The sequence below is a fragment of the Xiphophorus couchianus genome, chromosome 8, assembly GCF_001444195.1.
Source record: "Xiphophorus couchianus chromosome 8, X_couchianus-1.0, whole genome shotgun sequence".
NCBI classification, from domain to species: domain Eukaryota; kingdom Metazoa; phylum Chordata; class Actinopteri; order Cyprinodontiformes; family Poeciliidae; genus Xiphophorus; species Xiphophorus couchianus.
The window spans coordinates 14,717,765-14,732,161 of NC_040235.1; the positions used below are offsets into that span (position 1 = coordinate 14,717,765).

A 14,397-nucleotide genomic window follows, 5' to 3' on the forward strand; every position below is an offset into this window, starting at 1 on the left:
TAATTAATGGAGCTTATTGACAGATCTGCAGAAAATGTAACTTTTTCAATGCCTTGTTTCAATGGAAATGTTTATTTTTATTTATTTTAAATGACTTACATGGTACCTAGAGAAAAAGCAAGCATTATAAATCTAACATACACATTTAAGTAACAGTAATTCTCTAAAATACTCATCCATTTGAACTTTTTATTCATTTATAGAATAACAACCACAGATGTTAATACTTTTTATTGGGATTTTAATTTCTAGACTGACAAAGTAGTGCATCATCATGGAAAGAAATTGATTCCTGATTTCAAAATCAATACTAATTCACAATGACCACAATATAAGGCATTATGGTACTTCATCGTAGGGTTGCACAACATTGTGAAAATTATTATTGTTGATAATATTTAGCCCACATATTCCTCAGCACTTTCTACAATCACAGTGCCCTTATTGTTGTTCTTAAGCTTTCCAAACTTCCTCTCCAAGATCTGTATCTTGTTGACTGAGAGTCTCAGAATCATCTAGAATGATTTTAGCAAACAGGGTCACCTGAATGGTTGTAGCATCATAAGCATCCAAGTGGTCCTTTGTGCTGCAGTTGCACAAATTGGTGTTGCAATGAAAATTCTGCTGCAATATATTGCGTAGCTCTACTTTTCACCACAAATACAGCTGCAAAACTACCCACAGTCCCACACATTGTGAAATTACGCTCTGGACTTTGACTGGGCCAGTTTAAGATAGGAATATGTTTGATGTTAATCAACTCTGGCGGGACGTTTAGGGCTGTTTGAATTCTGTTTCATCGTACTGTCCTGTATTTTGCTCCATCCATGTTTGCCTCTTCCCACAGCATGATGCTGCAACCACCAGGTGAATCTCTGTCTCAAATCCTGCAACATTTAGCAGGTTTTCTTCTGGTAATTCCCTGTTGTTGTGTCAAGCCATCCTCCCATCAACTCTGACTGGCTTACCTGTCCCTGCTGGAGAAATGCAGAGAAATGAAATAAGCTCTTAGCTTGGTAAATGGGGACCGTATACAAATACATACCAAACATTTATCATTTTTATTTGAAAAGAAGAAGAAAAAAGCTTCAAAATGAACGCTCTACTTCATGTTAATGTATAAATTCAGTCTCAGTTAAGTAGACTGAAGTTTGTGGTTGAAACACAAAAAAAAAATATAAAAAGTTCAAGTACATGAATGCAATTACAAGACCCTTCAACATGCAGTCATAGTTTTAGTACTTTGCTAAAACGTCTTACTACTTGAGTTTACAAGATTTGTTTTCTTTACAAAATTACACATTTTTGATGAGAATGAAATGCTGCTGGAGGATCCCTGTGAATAAGTTCTTAGCTTGTCTCATTAAAACTGATTAGAAGGCCGTTTTATCCCCAGCGATCAGCTGCAGTGTAGCAGTTTCATTGTGAATGTGCAGAGACGATGGCCGGAGGCTCCTTCCGGTCAGAGGCTCCTCTGAATCCCCGTCTCCCGGGTGAAGATGCTCTGGATGGTCCGACTCCAAACTTGCTGTCTCAACTTCCCTGCTGTCGAGAAGCTCACACTGCTCCTCCTCAGGCAGCGTCGGTAGCTGCTGCTCCAGGATGCCGTGATCTGGTTTCAAGTCGCCCTCAGGACTGGGGTCTGCTGCTGTCTCACTGCTTTCTGCAGCCTGAGGACATTTAGTTGGCGTTCGTAGGCTGCTTGCAGCTCTTAAGATTTCAGCCTGTAGCTGCTTGTTGGAGTCCACTGGCTCCATTTCCAGCTCAGGAACGGCTTTGCCTTGCACTTCGCTAAAGGGCTTGGTGCCTCCGGTCTTGTCCTGATGGTCCACGTACATTTTTGAGGGGAAGGAGCAAGGGTGGTAGGAGTTCACCTTGAGCCTGCGGCTCATGAAAAACGCTCCACAGGTAATGAGGAGGGTGAGAAAGATGAGTGTGCTTGAAACAAGGACGAGGAGCATGTTCTCCTCCAGGAACTTGGTGAACTCGCCGAGGTTTCTTTCTTCTCGTGACGGTTCTGGTGGTGTGGTTTGGTACTCAGTGGGGTGAAATCTGGGAGCGACAGACGAATTTATGAGACTAAGCTCTTCCTCGTCTGTACTTCCCTCTAGGGAACCGTAAGGATGTAAATGTGTGGCCAGGCTTCTGGTGATGCAAAACACCACACACAGGCTGATGGGACGCAGGGCTCCTGGATGCATGGCTTCCTGTCCGGATCTGTGAAGGTCCATATGGAAAGACAGTTAATGCTGCATGGAGGCATAAATCACTTCTTGTAAACGGAGCTCTATTATCATGCGAATGACAGAATTTTAAACAACTGCACAACAAGTCTGAGTCAAAATTTTATTTTATTGTTTTCAGTAAAAAATAGGCACTGGCTTGTGAGCAATGTAGAGTTATAGCGAGACTTTAAAAGCTTATTTATTTTTTTTAACAAGATAAGGCTTTTGATACTTAAATGCCTCCAAAATTGTCTGTATTGTCCGAAATGTTAGTTTTATAATATTCTCCACTGTTGAGAGTATAAATAGATTGCAATGCATTTGAAAATATAAATTCATTTAATGTGTGCTGTTTAGTGACGCGTATTACAAATGGAAATGTTTTTCAAGAGCAGTATTTGTGTGGCTATGATTGTGAATCAGTCAGAGCCACATAATTACCTAAAAAAGAAGGAACAAAAAGTTGTTATTGTCACTTTTGTCGTTATCACAATAGTAACACAAAACAATGTCATGAAACTCTAAGTCCATATTGCCCATCCCTATGCTATAGTTTGTTACTTTTGATGAAATGGTTGGGAGAGTGCTAGAGTGATAGAGTTGCCTTCAGTGAATGAAAGCAGCTGCAATTTTCCATCAGTTTCAAGAAAGACAAAGTCAGCTGTCTGGAAACATTTCTTATCACGACAAACATGAACTGTCCTGGTATAAAAAGCAAATAAACACTGTTCTTATCAAAGGGAGGCTGTAAAGCTACGGTGTTAGAGCAGTTTGCTAGAAATGTGTGGTGGCTGTTGCCTAGGGCAATGTCGGCTTGCATCCTGAATTAATTTTATGTTAGATATTTTAATACTTAATAGGTCTGCCCCGCCGATCATATTGAATAGCTGGCCCCTGAGTGCTGCTGACAGAGAGAGCCGCTCATGTTGATTGTCAATAAAATGCACCAATGTGAGCTGAAGAGACTCTACTGGCGTCTTCTTTGTCAATAACTAAAGGGTTATCATGCTTTGCTATCGTTATTTAGAAATGCCAAATGGGGGTACATTTAGGGAAATAACACCTTAACAACAAGAAATGTTTTGCACAGCTTCAGGACAGCTCAAGACGCTCAACAAAAAGTTTTAAAAAACGCACATTTAAGGTACAGTGAGCATGTAGAACATGCCATGTGGTATAAGATATTATAAATGGCATGTTATACTGGTGTTGTTTGATAAAGAGCGGAACAGCAAAAAGGTATAAAAAGTCACCATATTAGGCACCTAACCACTACTACTAATATGTTAAATATTTTAATTACGTATTTATACTGTGCTAAACAGACTGTAATCAGGCAGTTCAATTACTTTAGCAATAAAATAAATTTCTGTTGTTTTTCTGTTTTAAATAAAGAATATATGGGTTTGCTTTAATTTTTTTTCCTAATAAAACTCAGTTTTTTCACTCTTTGTTATACCATGAGAATCTCATACTGGCCCATGCTGAGTTGAAATCTTTTCTGTACAAAACACGATTTATGCATTTGCAAAAAGGACTGTCATGACTCAGAAAATGCCTTTTTGTAAGTCAGTATCAACTTAACAAGCTTGAAACACAGCACCTTGTGTGGCACATATTTACTCTTCAAATTTTTTGAAAATATTTGCAATGTAAATGAATGTCAACATTTTTTCATCTTTGTTTTAATGCATTAACCTGACCCTACATAACAGGAGAAGACTTCAGACTTAGGTCACTCAGTTTAGTGACCTCTAGTTTGACCCTGAACTGGTTTCAGTCTCAAGTTTCATTCCCACCAAGCCTGATGCTGAACACATGAACACATGTTGACATTAGCGAAGGGAACGTAAACATAACGCACAAAACATCTATTAGTAGATATTTTATTGATTTACTGTTTTGGTTTTGGAAAGTCGTTAATTAACAATTTTCTGTCTCTGCTGCTCATCTGCTCCATATATTTTATGTGTTTTTCACAACATGTCAAATCTACTTTATCTGACTGGTCTGGACTAGGAAAATAATAGAACAGAATTATATTTATTGCCCATCACTGAAGAAATTAAGACGTTTCAGTAACAACAAGCAAATCTCAAAAATAAGACAAACAGTAAAGTCAAATGTACAATGTGAGAAAAATGTGCAGTTATGTAAAATGACAGGCCAATCTTTCAAAAATGAATGTTTACAGATTTAAGTTACTCTTATTATGTGGTTTAAAGTTAGTATTGAGATACCAGAAGATTGTTTCAATTAAATTAATTACTTAATTACCACATTTTCTCCTAATTTACATCTGTTGATTACATATATGTTTGCATTCCTGGCTTCATTTTTGTGTCCAATTCACCAAAGCAATTGCAAGTTGTCATGAAAAGTCTTAGTTTTTTTCTGGTTTTTAGCAGTTTGTTGCTTATTATGTATAAATTTACCTTTCCAATGAGTTTTATTTTAACCTCACACAATATGTTTCAACATGGATTTAGAGTATTTTGAGAGACATTGTGTATTCTATACAGTATATCAATTTACAAATATAATGAGCAACTTATGAATGCAAATGAAGGTATTATGAAAATTATACTTATAAAATGTCATTTTGCTTGAAAGTACCACCTTTAGAACTGTAGTTAGTGTTCATTTTTGCTCACTGTGCACTTCTATCACTGGAAGGTGACAACAGAATAAAATATAATAAATCTACTTGGCCTAATTGTAAATGGTTGTTTGGGAGATTTTTTCTCTATTGCATATTTCGTGAACTGGCCCTGTAAAGCCAGCTGTATTTATTGACTTGGCCTTCTCTCTGTTCTCTGCTCTGTCTGTGTGTTAACTGGCAGCGGCTCACTTTTTTTTTTTTTTTTTTTTAAATCCCCTCTCAGCTGCATCTGTGCGCAAGCTGTCCCACATGAAACCCAGCTTCATGTGGGACTTTTCCCCTCCACTCCATGAATCACCCCGAGCCAAATACCCAAATATGTCTGTGCAGTCAGACACAAAAAACATGCCAGCAAAAGGTGACCAAATGAAAACAAAGGAAAAGAAGTTACACAAAGCATTTACGGAATATTAAAGTTTACCATCAGTTTCTTTTATAGGTAATTATCGGCTCTGGATGTAAAAGTATCCAGAAGTTTAAATAACTGCTCGAGTCTGGAAGCATCCTGATGCTGTCATGTCTCCTGACTTCAGAGAGCATCATGCACAGGAGCTGCACGATGCTCTCTGCTCTTTCCAAACTAAGAAGAAAACTTTCTAATGTGTTTCCATTTCACTCACCATTCAGGGTGGAAGACGTTTCTCAGCTTGAAATCCCCTCTGGTGGAAGGGTGACTGAAACCAGTTTGCAAAAAGCAAAGTGAGAGGGAGAGCAGGGCACATGTGACTGATTGGGGAACCGTGCAACCGCTGCAGGTTTCAGGTTTCAGTGCAGAGGTCTGTCTGGATAGCGCAGGAGAGATGTCATTAACCATGAGTACAGATCCCTCCTTCTGGCTCTGCTCTGTCCTCCTCCCCCCTCCTCCAGTTTCCCCGACAGTGTCTGGGTTCTCCAGGCCTGCGCACAGATTGTTCTTGTTAGGTATGAGTTTATAAAGTGCTGTGGGGGCAGGGACCGCCTCTCTGCTCTTTGTGTGGCTAACTGGACATGGAAGGTATTTAAACCTCTTTAACCATTTAGACATTTTGTCTTATTAAAACCCAAAGAAATCCTGTGTGTTTTATTGGGGTTTTATGCTGTCGATCAATTCAAAATCAATTGTGAAGCAGAGTGAATGAAATGAATAAAGTACATTGAAATTTTCTTTACACAGAGAAATCCAAAAAGTTCATAAAGCAATTGTGTTTAGCCCATTTTGCCTGATGCTACAAAATAAAATCCAGTGTAACCAACTTCACTCTAAAAAAAAAAATTTTCTTAAAGAAACGCATCATGCTGCAAAGATTTCCTTCACGAAGCGACCGAAAATCTGCTCAATAAGGATGGAGCTAAATACAGAAAGAAAAGTTGCAAAAGACTTTGTCAGAGGTTGACCCTAAACATGCAGCCCAAGTTCCAATCTAAGGTTTAGATTAAAGCACATTTATGTGTTAGAAGGGCCCAGTCAAAGTCCAGAAGCAGATTCAATTAAGAATCGGAAGCAAAATGATTTTCACAGATGCTTTATTCACTCTGACCAAAGACAGAGGTTGATCATTTTAGTATGTAGATCTGCCCTAAAAAATCTACAGCTCACCATTTTGTACTGTTTCACGTGGGTCTATCACTTAAAATGTCACAAAAACACATTGGAATCTTTCGGCTGCAATGTGACAAAATGGGAAAAGGTTTAAGAGAAATGAATACTTTTGCAGGACCCTACAAATAAGTGACTGAATTAGTAAAATACCATTATATCCGACACTTTATGCAGCGAGATGACCTGATTTGGCAGCATGTCATGTTGAAGTGATGCCAATGAGTAGCAGCAGATCACCTGGGGTTAAATAAAGTAGTCAGAGGGCAGCTTGAGTGATTGACCTCCTTAATGCAGGAAGAGGTTAATGTTTCCTGTGGAGAGAAAAAAACTTCAACAACCAGAGAAAAGGCAGGGAGGAGAGACCATTGCAAACAATGAAGCGTTTTTCATCCTCAAGCAAACAATTCAATGCACACGCCGAGTGTGTGACCAGTTTAGGACGGGAGTGAGATTTTCTCTTTACTACTCTGCTTTGTCTGTAACCGAAGACAATCCTGGCTTTATATGGTCAAGAGGAGCATCAGATGACGTCCGGCGTCAGAAAGGTTTGCGTCGGTCTCGGCTTTGTTGATAGTTGCTGCTGCCTGCTGCACATATTTGATGGGACACAAAGGGAGGGACATTGTGAGGCTAATAAGCATTTAGAGAACTGTTATCGTTTCACAAGAAGGGAAGTGAATGTGAAATTAAAATCCAGTGTAGGAAGCAAAAGGTTGTCTGTGGAGCCTTTTGTGAATAAGGGAACTGAATGAGTTTAGAGAAGATCCAGTTTTATTATGACTCTGCCCTTTACAGAGCCGTAAAGAGAAGTTACAAAAGAAGTACCAAAACTACACATTTAATGATGAAAGACACTGTTTCCTACAGCAAATGTACACAGTAAATGCATCATTATTAATCTATTTACTCAGCTCAGCTGCAGAGAAGAGGGAGTTAGAGTTTGGTGAATTTGACCAATTCTCATTTACCTTCCTAAAGAGATTTCTGATTTTTCCAATTTTAAACAATACACAGATTGTGTTTAACATTAGACAAGAAAACAAATATTAAGTCTAAATTCATAATGCAAAATTGTGATTTTTGATTTTGTGCATAAAAAGGTCAAAATGACTTTGATTCACCCTCAATTTCCTGCTGTCACAACTTCAATAGTACGAATCTCTATTCTCATGTTTCTCATCAATTACAGATTAATCTTTGAGGAAAGCACATGTATCAAAATAGTATCCTTATTTACCAGTCTGAGTGGACTGGGCTTTTTATAAGAGTATCGTTAGGAGCGAACAAAACAAAATGGAGACAACAAAACATAAAACATTCTGCAGAAATAATATATATATATATATATATATATATATATATATTTTTTTTTTTAAGTCTACAATTTCCAAGAAATACACAATTAAAACTTAGCTTGGGCCCCTTCACTGTCAACCATACCAGCACTCTCTACACTTTTATTTGCTTTCTTCCAAAAAACGTATGCAAAGATTTTTCTCAAAGCTGCCAAAAAAATAAATAAGAAATCCTGCAGCCCTACCAGGAAAAAGCCACTTTCAGCAGAATACTATATAGTGAATAATAAGTATACACACCCAGGTTAAAATATGATGCATACAACTTACACCAAGATTAATAATTTCACAACTTGTCATTAAATATTTTCTCTGTGCAAATTAGCTAAAACAACAAACATATTTTTAAAATGTGGATGAATAATAAATCAAATAATGTGGTTCCATGGGTGCATACACTCTGTTGTCATACACTCATTTTAAATTGGAGTTAAGGTTCCTCTGGTGAACTCCAAATAAAGTAAAACTCTGCTAGTAGGCATTTCCTAACATTTTCTTCATCACATCTCAGTGAAAGGAATGGTTTGCAGAAACCTTAATAGAGCATCAGAGGGATCACAGTGTCAAAAAGGTGTCAGTCAGGATATGGCACAAACTTTTTCCAAAGTGCTAGAAACACAGTGGAGCATAGGGAAGACGCAGCAAAAGTTATGACAAAAATAAGAAAACTGATCCAGATTCTGGGTGGTACTGGCTGTAGAGCACATGTCTGAGAACTGGGACAAAGTGGCAAGATGGTGGCTCAAATTCAACAAAAATACTTTGGAAAACGTTTTGTGGACTGATGGGAACCAATATCAAAGTTTTTGACCATAATTCCAAAACTTACAAGTTATCAAAAGGACATGAAACCCACAGTGAAGCATGAGGGACGCAACATCATGTTTGGTGTTGTTTCTCTTCAGTTGGACTTGGGGCATTAGTCAAATTGGAAAAAATTCTGAAAAAATTATTTCCAAATACCAGTGAATGTTTTATTTTTAGCAGGAAACTTCAAGTTTCTGCTAAAACATTGAGGAAGAAAAGAAACTTTTGGACAACGACTCAAATTTTGGATTTGCTTTGTGCCGGGAAGTCGGATTTTTCAGGTTTGTAGTTGAAAACAAAATCTAATATAAAGGACTAGGAAATACAGAACTCAGTGAGGAACTTTTAGTTTGTGTTTCAACACGACTGAGTGCATTTAGACTGTGGTGAAAATTGCTAGTATTAGCTATCGCCGTTTCAGATATTTGTCCCTGGTTCAAGGAACGACACATAATACCGTAATATATTTACTTGTTACCATGTCCCTTTTGTGTTATAAGGCATGAATTGTAGAGATATATTTTGTTATCAGCTATAAGTAGAAGTTAGCAACTAAACAGGTAACAAATCCCAAAACTAGCAAAACTGACCAGCCGGGAAAGGAGAACATTATTCAGATGCAGAGATGCAGAACTCAGGTGGGGGAATCTGTTAAAACTACAAGTGGTGCACATAAAAAATACTGTTTTTTATGAAAATGATCACTATTTAAAATGGAAGGATGCCTTTACTGGAAGAAGAATAAAGTTTTGAATGGGTCCAGTCAGTGCTCAGACCTGAATCAGATCGGATAACATGCAACCACATTAATTTAGTTTGTACATTTAGTTTGTACTCGTTAAAATATTTCAGATTTTTTAATTAAGTAAGGTTCTGAATTAACTGGAAGTAACATTGGTTACAAAACAACCTGTCATGTCAATAGGTGTGTTGACTTTTTATATGCCATGTGTATGACATACAAAAAACACAATTATTGCAGTTCACAAAGTGTGCTTTTACACACAGATAAACGGTAAAATCTATTCAATAAAGTTCGATTTTAAACTGTCAAGTCTTCAGTTTCCAAAAAACTGAGCAGTTTCTGTGAAGAAGACATCTTTCTTGACAAAGCGAAGGCTTCCTGTCTCTTGTTGCAAAGTGAAATCCCACAAGAGTTTTTGGTCCGGATGTTTGAAAGAAAAAAAAAAAGAGAGAGCAGCTTTGATCGTTCTCTGCATCCTGGTTTCAATTCTCCCATGAGGGGGGAGAACATGTGTAAAGTTATGCAAAAATGGCAAGTTTTGCTCAAAGTCAACATCCTTCTGATCAAATGTCAAATGTTGGTGATCCAGCTTTGAGCATTAAGTGGTAAGTGTTTGTGGTTTTTGTGTCTACCACATAAACTGACTCAATTTCTGCATCACTGATCCAAGGCAGATCCATTCCGTCTCACAAGGCTACACCAAACCAGCTAAACATAGCGGTCATTTTCTGGCAGGAAGCTGCTGAGAGTGAGATTATCCCCACCTTCCTCATCGCTGTCTCCTCCCACAGGGTACACCAGGACTCCGTTGCTCACCGGATTGCGCTGCCTTGTGTAGGTGTGACTCCTATCAGGCAGCAAAGAGGAGATGCACATCATCTCCGTGTCCTGCTGAGGTTTCCTAACTTTGTATTTTCTTGCTGACAACTTGATGCAAAGGACAATGGTGGAAATTACAAAGATGATGGCCACCAAGGCCAAGACGGCGACAACTATGAGGCACTGCTTCACCACGCCCTTGGTGGAGCAGGGCAGAACCTCGCTGCTTGACGAGTCCTTTGACGGTTCGCAGGGAGCTTTTGTAGTTGATGGAGTGGAGCGTGTTGTTGACCCAATGATGTGAGGAATAAAAGCTCCTGCTGGGCTGGTAGAGTTGGCGGTGGTGTTGGAATAATCTGTTGAAGTGGAAACTGGTTCAGGTGAAGTAGAGTTGAAGTTAGTGGTGGCGGAAACAGAAGAGGATTTTGATGAGAGCTCTGTGCTGGTGGACTTAATGGTTCCTGACGTAGGAACTGAAGTTGTGGGACCACTGGAGGTGGAAGTGCTTTGAGTAGAGTTATCCGAAGAGGTGGTGGAAGGTACCTCTGATCTGAATCCAGTAATGGATGTTGAATTTTGAGTAGAAACAAATGAGGCTGAAGTCGTTGCAGAATGTGTTGCAGGAGAAGTCGTGTTAGTAAAACTGGAGGCAGATGTGTGGAGGAGATGATCTGTTGTCTGATTTACTGCTTCTGCTGTTGTTGAACGGTTGTACAACGGTTGCACTTCACTCGTAGCTGTTGTCATGGCAGTGGACGGATGTAGTCCACTTCCAGTTGATGTGACTTCTGCAACAGTGTGTGCATGGCCTGTGGTCTTTGACGAGGAAATTTGTTCTTTACTTGTAGCAGTGAAGATGGCAGTGGAAGATTTAACTCCACCGCTTGCTGTGGTCACTGGAGCAGAAGTTTCTTCTTCTCTGCTAGCTGTGATTGGTTGACTGACAGACAGAGGTTTGCTTGTACTTGACGTCAGCCCTGCAGTGAAGGTTTGTGCAGTTGCAGTTGGCGTCTTTACATAATCTACAACCTTAGTCGTCACCTTTTCTGTGGGGGCGAGAGGTTTGGAATGGCTGACTGCTTCTTCAGCAGTAGTCAAACCAAGTTGTCTGCTCTCACTTTTACTTGTGTTTATGTCACCGTTCTTATGGTGCGCTGTGGGTGACGCTGCCTCCGTCGCATGAGCAGCAGCATCTGTAGGTTTTGCTGGATGCAGGGTTGCAGGCTGCAACGTGTTTGCATATGCAGTGATTCGCTGGTTGGCTGTGATGTCTGGTGGAACAGTGACGTTCGTGCCGCTGTTTTCTGGTGCTGAACTCGTCACCGACTCCACAGGAAACAACACACACACTCCCCACAGCAGCACAGCACGTATCTTCATGCTGGAGGGCATGGTTGTTAAATATGAGATCTGAAATCACAGAAAAAATAATTTTGAAAACACTGCCTGTATTAAAGAGACTTAAAGTGACAGTGAGGAATTTGTACGTGTCATGAGATGCGGTGGTGAAGGTGGTGAGGCAGATGCAGTAGACCCAGGATGTGATAAATAAATGATTTTAATGATGAATGTCCAGAATAAGTCCACAAAACCCGGCAGCACGACTGAGCGGAAACCAGGGCTCATCGTCGGTAGCAAACAGGCTAATTGAAGGGACAGCAAAAGAGACTGGTGCATACGACACTGAACTGACAAGGACCCGACGAGGAACAAGGAACACAGGTGGAGTTAAATACACAGAACGAGACACACCTGGGAACAATCAAGGGGAGGACAGGACAACACGAAGACTCGGGGACACAGAAAACTCTAAATAAATACACAGAAAACACAGAACATGACAGTACGCTTTTCTTGAATATATATATATATATATATATATATATATATATATATATATACTGTATATATAGCACTGACATGTGGACATGTCCTATTTACAAACAGAGTAACAAATATTTTTGTCGCTGTGGTCAACGTCTTGCAACAACTCTGGCTTTGTAGATCGAAAATAGGTTGGTATCAAGAATAGACAGTAGATTTTCAGTTTCTTATTTTTTAGTCCCAAACTTTGTCTAGCTTCCACCTCGCTGGTTTGAAAAGAGGCTGGGGAAGTTGGAGGTGGTCTTGCTTCAACATTACTCAATTAAGTTTGTCAATAAAGCAGAATAGACCCTCAGCATGAAGCTGCCACTACCATGCTTGACAGCTGGTACAGTTTTCAACGTTGAAACTCTCTGCCTGACTTGTCCAAACATTCCTCTTGTAATATGACTAGAAAGCTCAATGTTTGGTTCTTATCACCATGAAACGTTTCACCAGTATGCATTTTTCTTGTCTTCATTGTAGGTGAAAATTTCCATCCAGTTTTTTCTTTGAAGCATCGACTTATTTCTTGGTCTGTGTTCTCTCAGCCCATGTTGCTGTGGACAGTGACGCTACAGCATCCTCCATATACTAATAGCTTTGAGACTCATTAACTGCATAATTAGCCCTGATGATTTCCACCGGTTACCTTTAATCTGAGTCTCATAGTTTGGGTCAGATGGCTGAAATCTGGACATAATTGGGTATCCTAACAGAAAAAATTAGCTCAAATCGAGTCTTTGCATTTACATAGACCTCAGCAGTATTTAATAAAAAAAGAGATGAACCAATATAAATGAAGTTTACAAATTCTGAGTGGCTAAATAACCAGACAGGATGACGCTGAGACCTAGTTCAAGTCTTCAGAAAGTGTTTATCCTCTAAAAATTGCAAAAATGTATATGTAATCATACACATTGCAATAAAAACAGCTCAAATACATCCTTAACCCCCCAAAAATTAATATATTCACGCACATGATGAGTGTATAAACTTCCCACTTCAATATTGACAATGTGTCATTTGTATGCCAGTAACGTCTTACATATAATGAAACAGTCATGTTCCTTCACCACACCCTTTGCTTCATTCTCACCAGAAAAAACACTAAAAACTTCAGCAAATATTGGTATTTTGAAACACTCAAACTGCGTTATCTGCTTTTAAAGAACTGCCACTGTGTCACAGTGGCAGTTAAAAAAAAGATGAAGTTGAGGAACATGTCATAACATTTTACTAACAAACTCCGTTACATGCAGGTAAAATTGGTGTTTAAAACTGTCTTAAGAAGTGTTTTCAGAATCACCTGCTCATGTCTTACCTCGGTATTGGACGAATTTGATGTTAGATCCAATGAAAATGTTCACCTCAGCTCATTTCAGGCTCTCCTTGCGCACATCCTCGTTGCACTGATATGGCAACTGTTGCTCTGCTTGATGACAGAAACAGGAAATGAAGAAAAAAGAAACATGACGGTATATCACATTTTTAGACGACTTAGATATGAGGAGACACTTCCTTTTGAAATCCATATCTTTATGCATTCACTAAAAGGAGCAAATGCAGTTTTAAAGAGATAATGACAATTTCATTTAACCCCACCATCAATATTAATTTGTATTTATTGAGATAGGATGAGATTCACCTGACAGATGTAAGGCAGAGCAGAGCCCAGATTCGTTGTTGCGGAGCGTCCTTAGCATGTCTAGAATACTGGCTTGTTTAAAATAGCAGGAAGTGCCCAGTTCTGTAAAACACTCAGATGCTTGTCGCATGTCAGCCGTCGATCACATTTCTGCCTCACATTTAAAGCTGCAGGTCATGTGGGAGAAAAGCTCTAAATGAGAGATTTCAAGGGACTGAGATGTAACCACAGGGACTGAAGATCAGTCATATGAGGACGCCATTGTTTTCTTAGTATGTGTGTTTTTGTTTTCCAAAACAAAACCGTGGAATCAAATGAAACTCCCTATTATCAGTCAGAAATCTTCATGCTGATATAACTTTGTGGTCAGATGACTGATGACAGTGGCCAAACTGTAAAAGACTGGTGCATAATTTCATGCTTGGCCTTCTACATTAGACATCCGGGTGGAAACAGACTCGTCCATCTAATGTGGAAACCATAACTGTCACTTCCTGTACTGAGTCACACTGGCATGTGGTTTTGCACAACGTTCAAGTCACATATACACTCAGCCTGTTTTTGTTTAAGGGTTACCAAGCAAAAGTGACAAAAAGATATGTATGTAGTGGAAAGGCCGGGAATAAACGTTGCATCCAGGCCTGTTTATGTATTAATAAATACATAGACAGATGCAACGTCTTCCTGTGGCTTA

At 39.1% G+C, this 14,397-nt stretch overlaps 2 protein-coding genes across 2 annotated transcripts; both read right to left on the reverse strand.

The window, feature by feature from the left end:
• Positions 1–216: 216 nt before the first annotated feature.
• tmem119b (transmembrane protein 119b) lies at positions 217–5,756 on the reverse strand. Its single transcript, XM_028026160.1, has 2 exons — positions 5,508–5,756; positions 217–2,217 (listed from the first exon to the last, which is right to left on the reverse strand). The coding sequence occupies exon 2, from the start codon at positions 2,199–2,201 to the stop codon at positions 1,374–1,376; it is 828 nt and encodes a 275-aa protein (XP_027881961.1). The 5' UTR covers positions 2,202–2,217; positions 5,508–5,756; the 3' UTR covers positions 217–1,373.
• Positions 5,757–7,215: 1,459 nt separating this feature from the next.
• Positions 7,216–13,874, reverse strand: selplg (selectin P ligand). The gene is made up of 3 exons (XM_028025278.1): positions 13,704–13,874; positions 13,380–13,487; positions 7,216–11,602 (listed from the first exon to the last, which is right to left on the reverse strand). Exon 3 carries the CDS (start codon positions 11,582–11,584, stop codon positions 10,082–10,084), a length of 1,503 nt encoding a protein of 500 aa, XP_027881079.1. The 5' UTR covers positions 11,585–11,602; positions 13,380–13,487; positions 13,704–13,874; the 3' UTR covers positions 7,216–10,081.
• Positions 13,875–14,397: the final 523 nt, after the last annotated feature.

What these genes read in the sequence shown, in the direction of transcription:
- selplg (XM_028025278.1), bottom strand. Translation starts at nt 11,584, where the DNA reads ATGCCCTCCAGCATGAAGATACGTGCTGTGCTGCTGTGGGGAGTGTGT.
- tmem119b (XM_028026160.1), bottom strand. Translation starts at nt 2,201, where the DNA reads ATGCATCCAGGAGCCCTGCGTCCCATCAGCCTGTGTGTGGTGTTTTGC.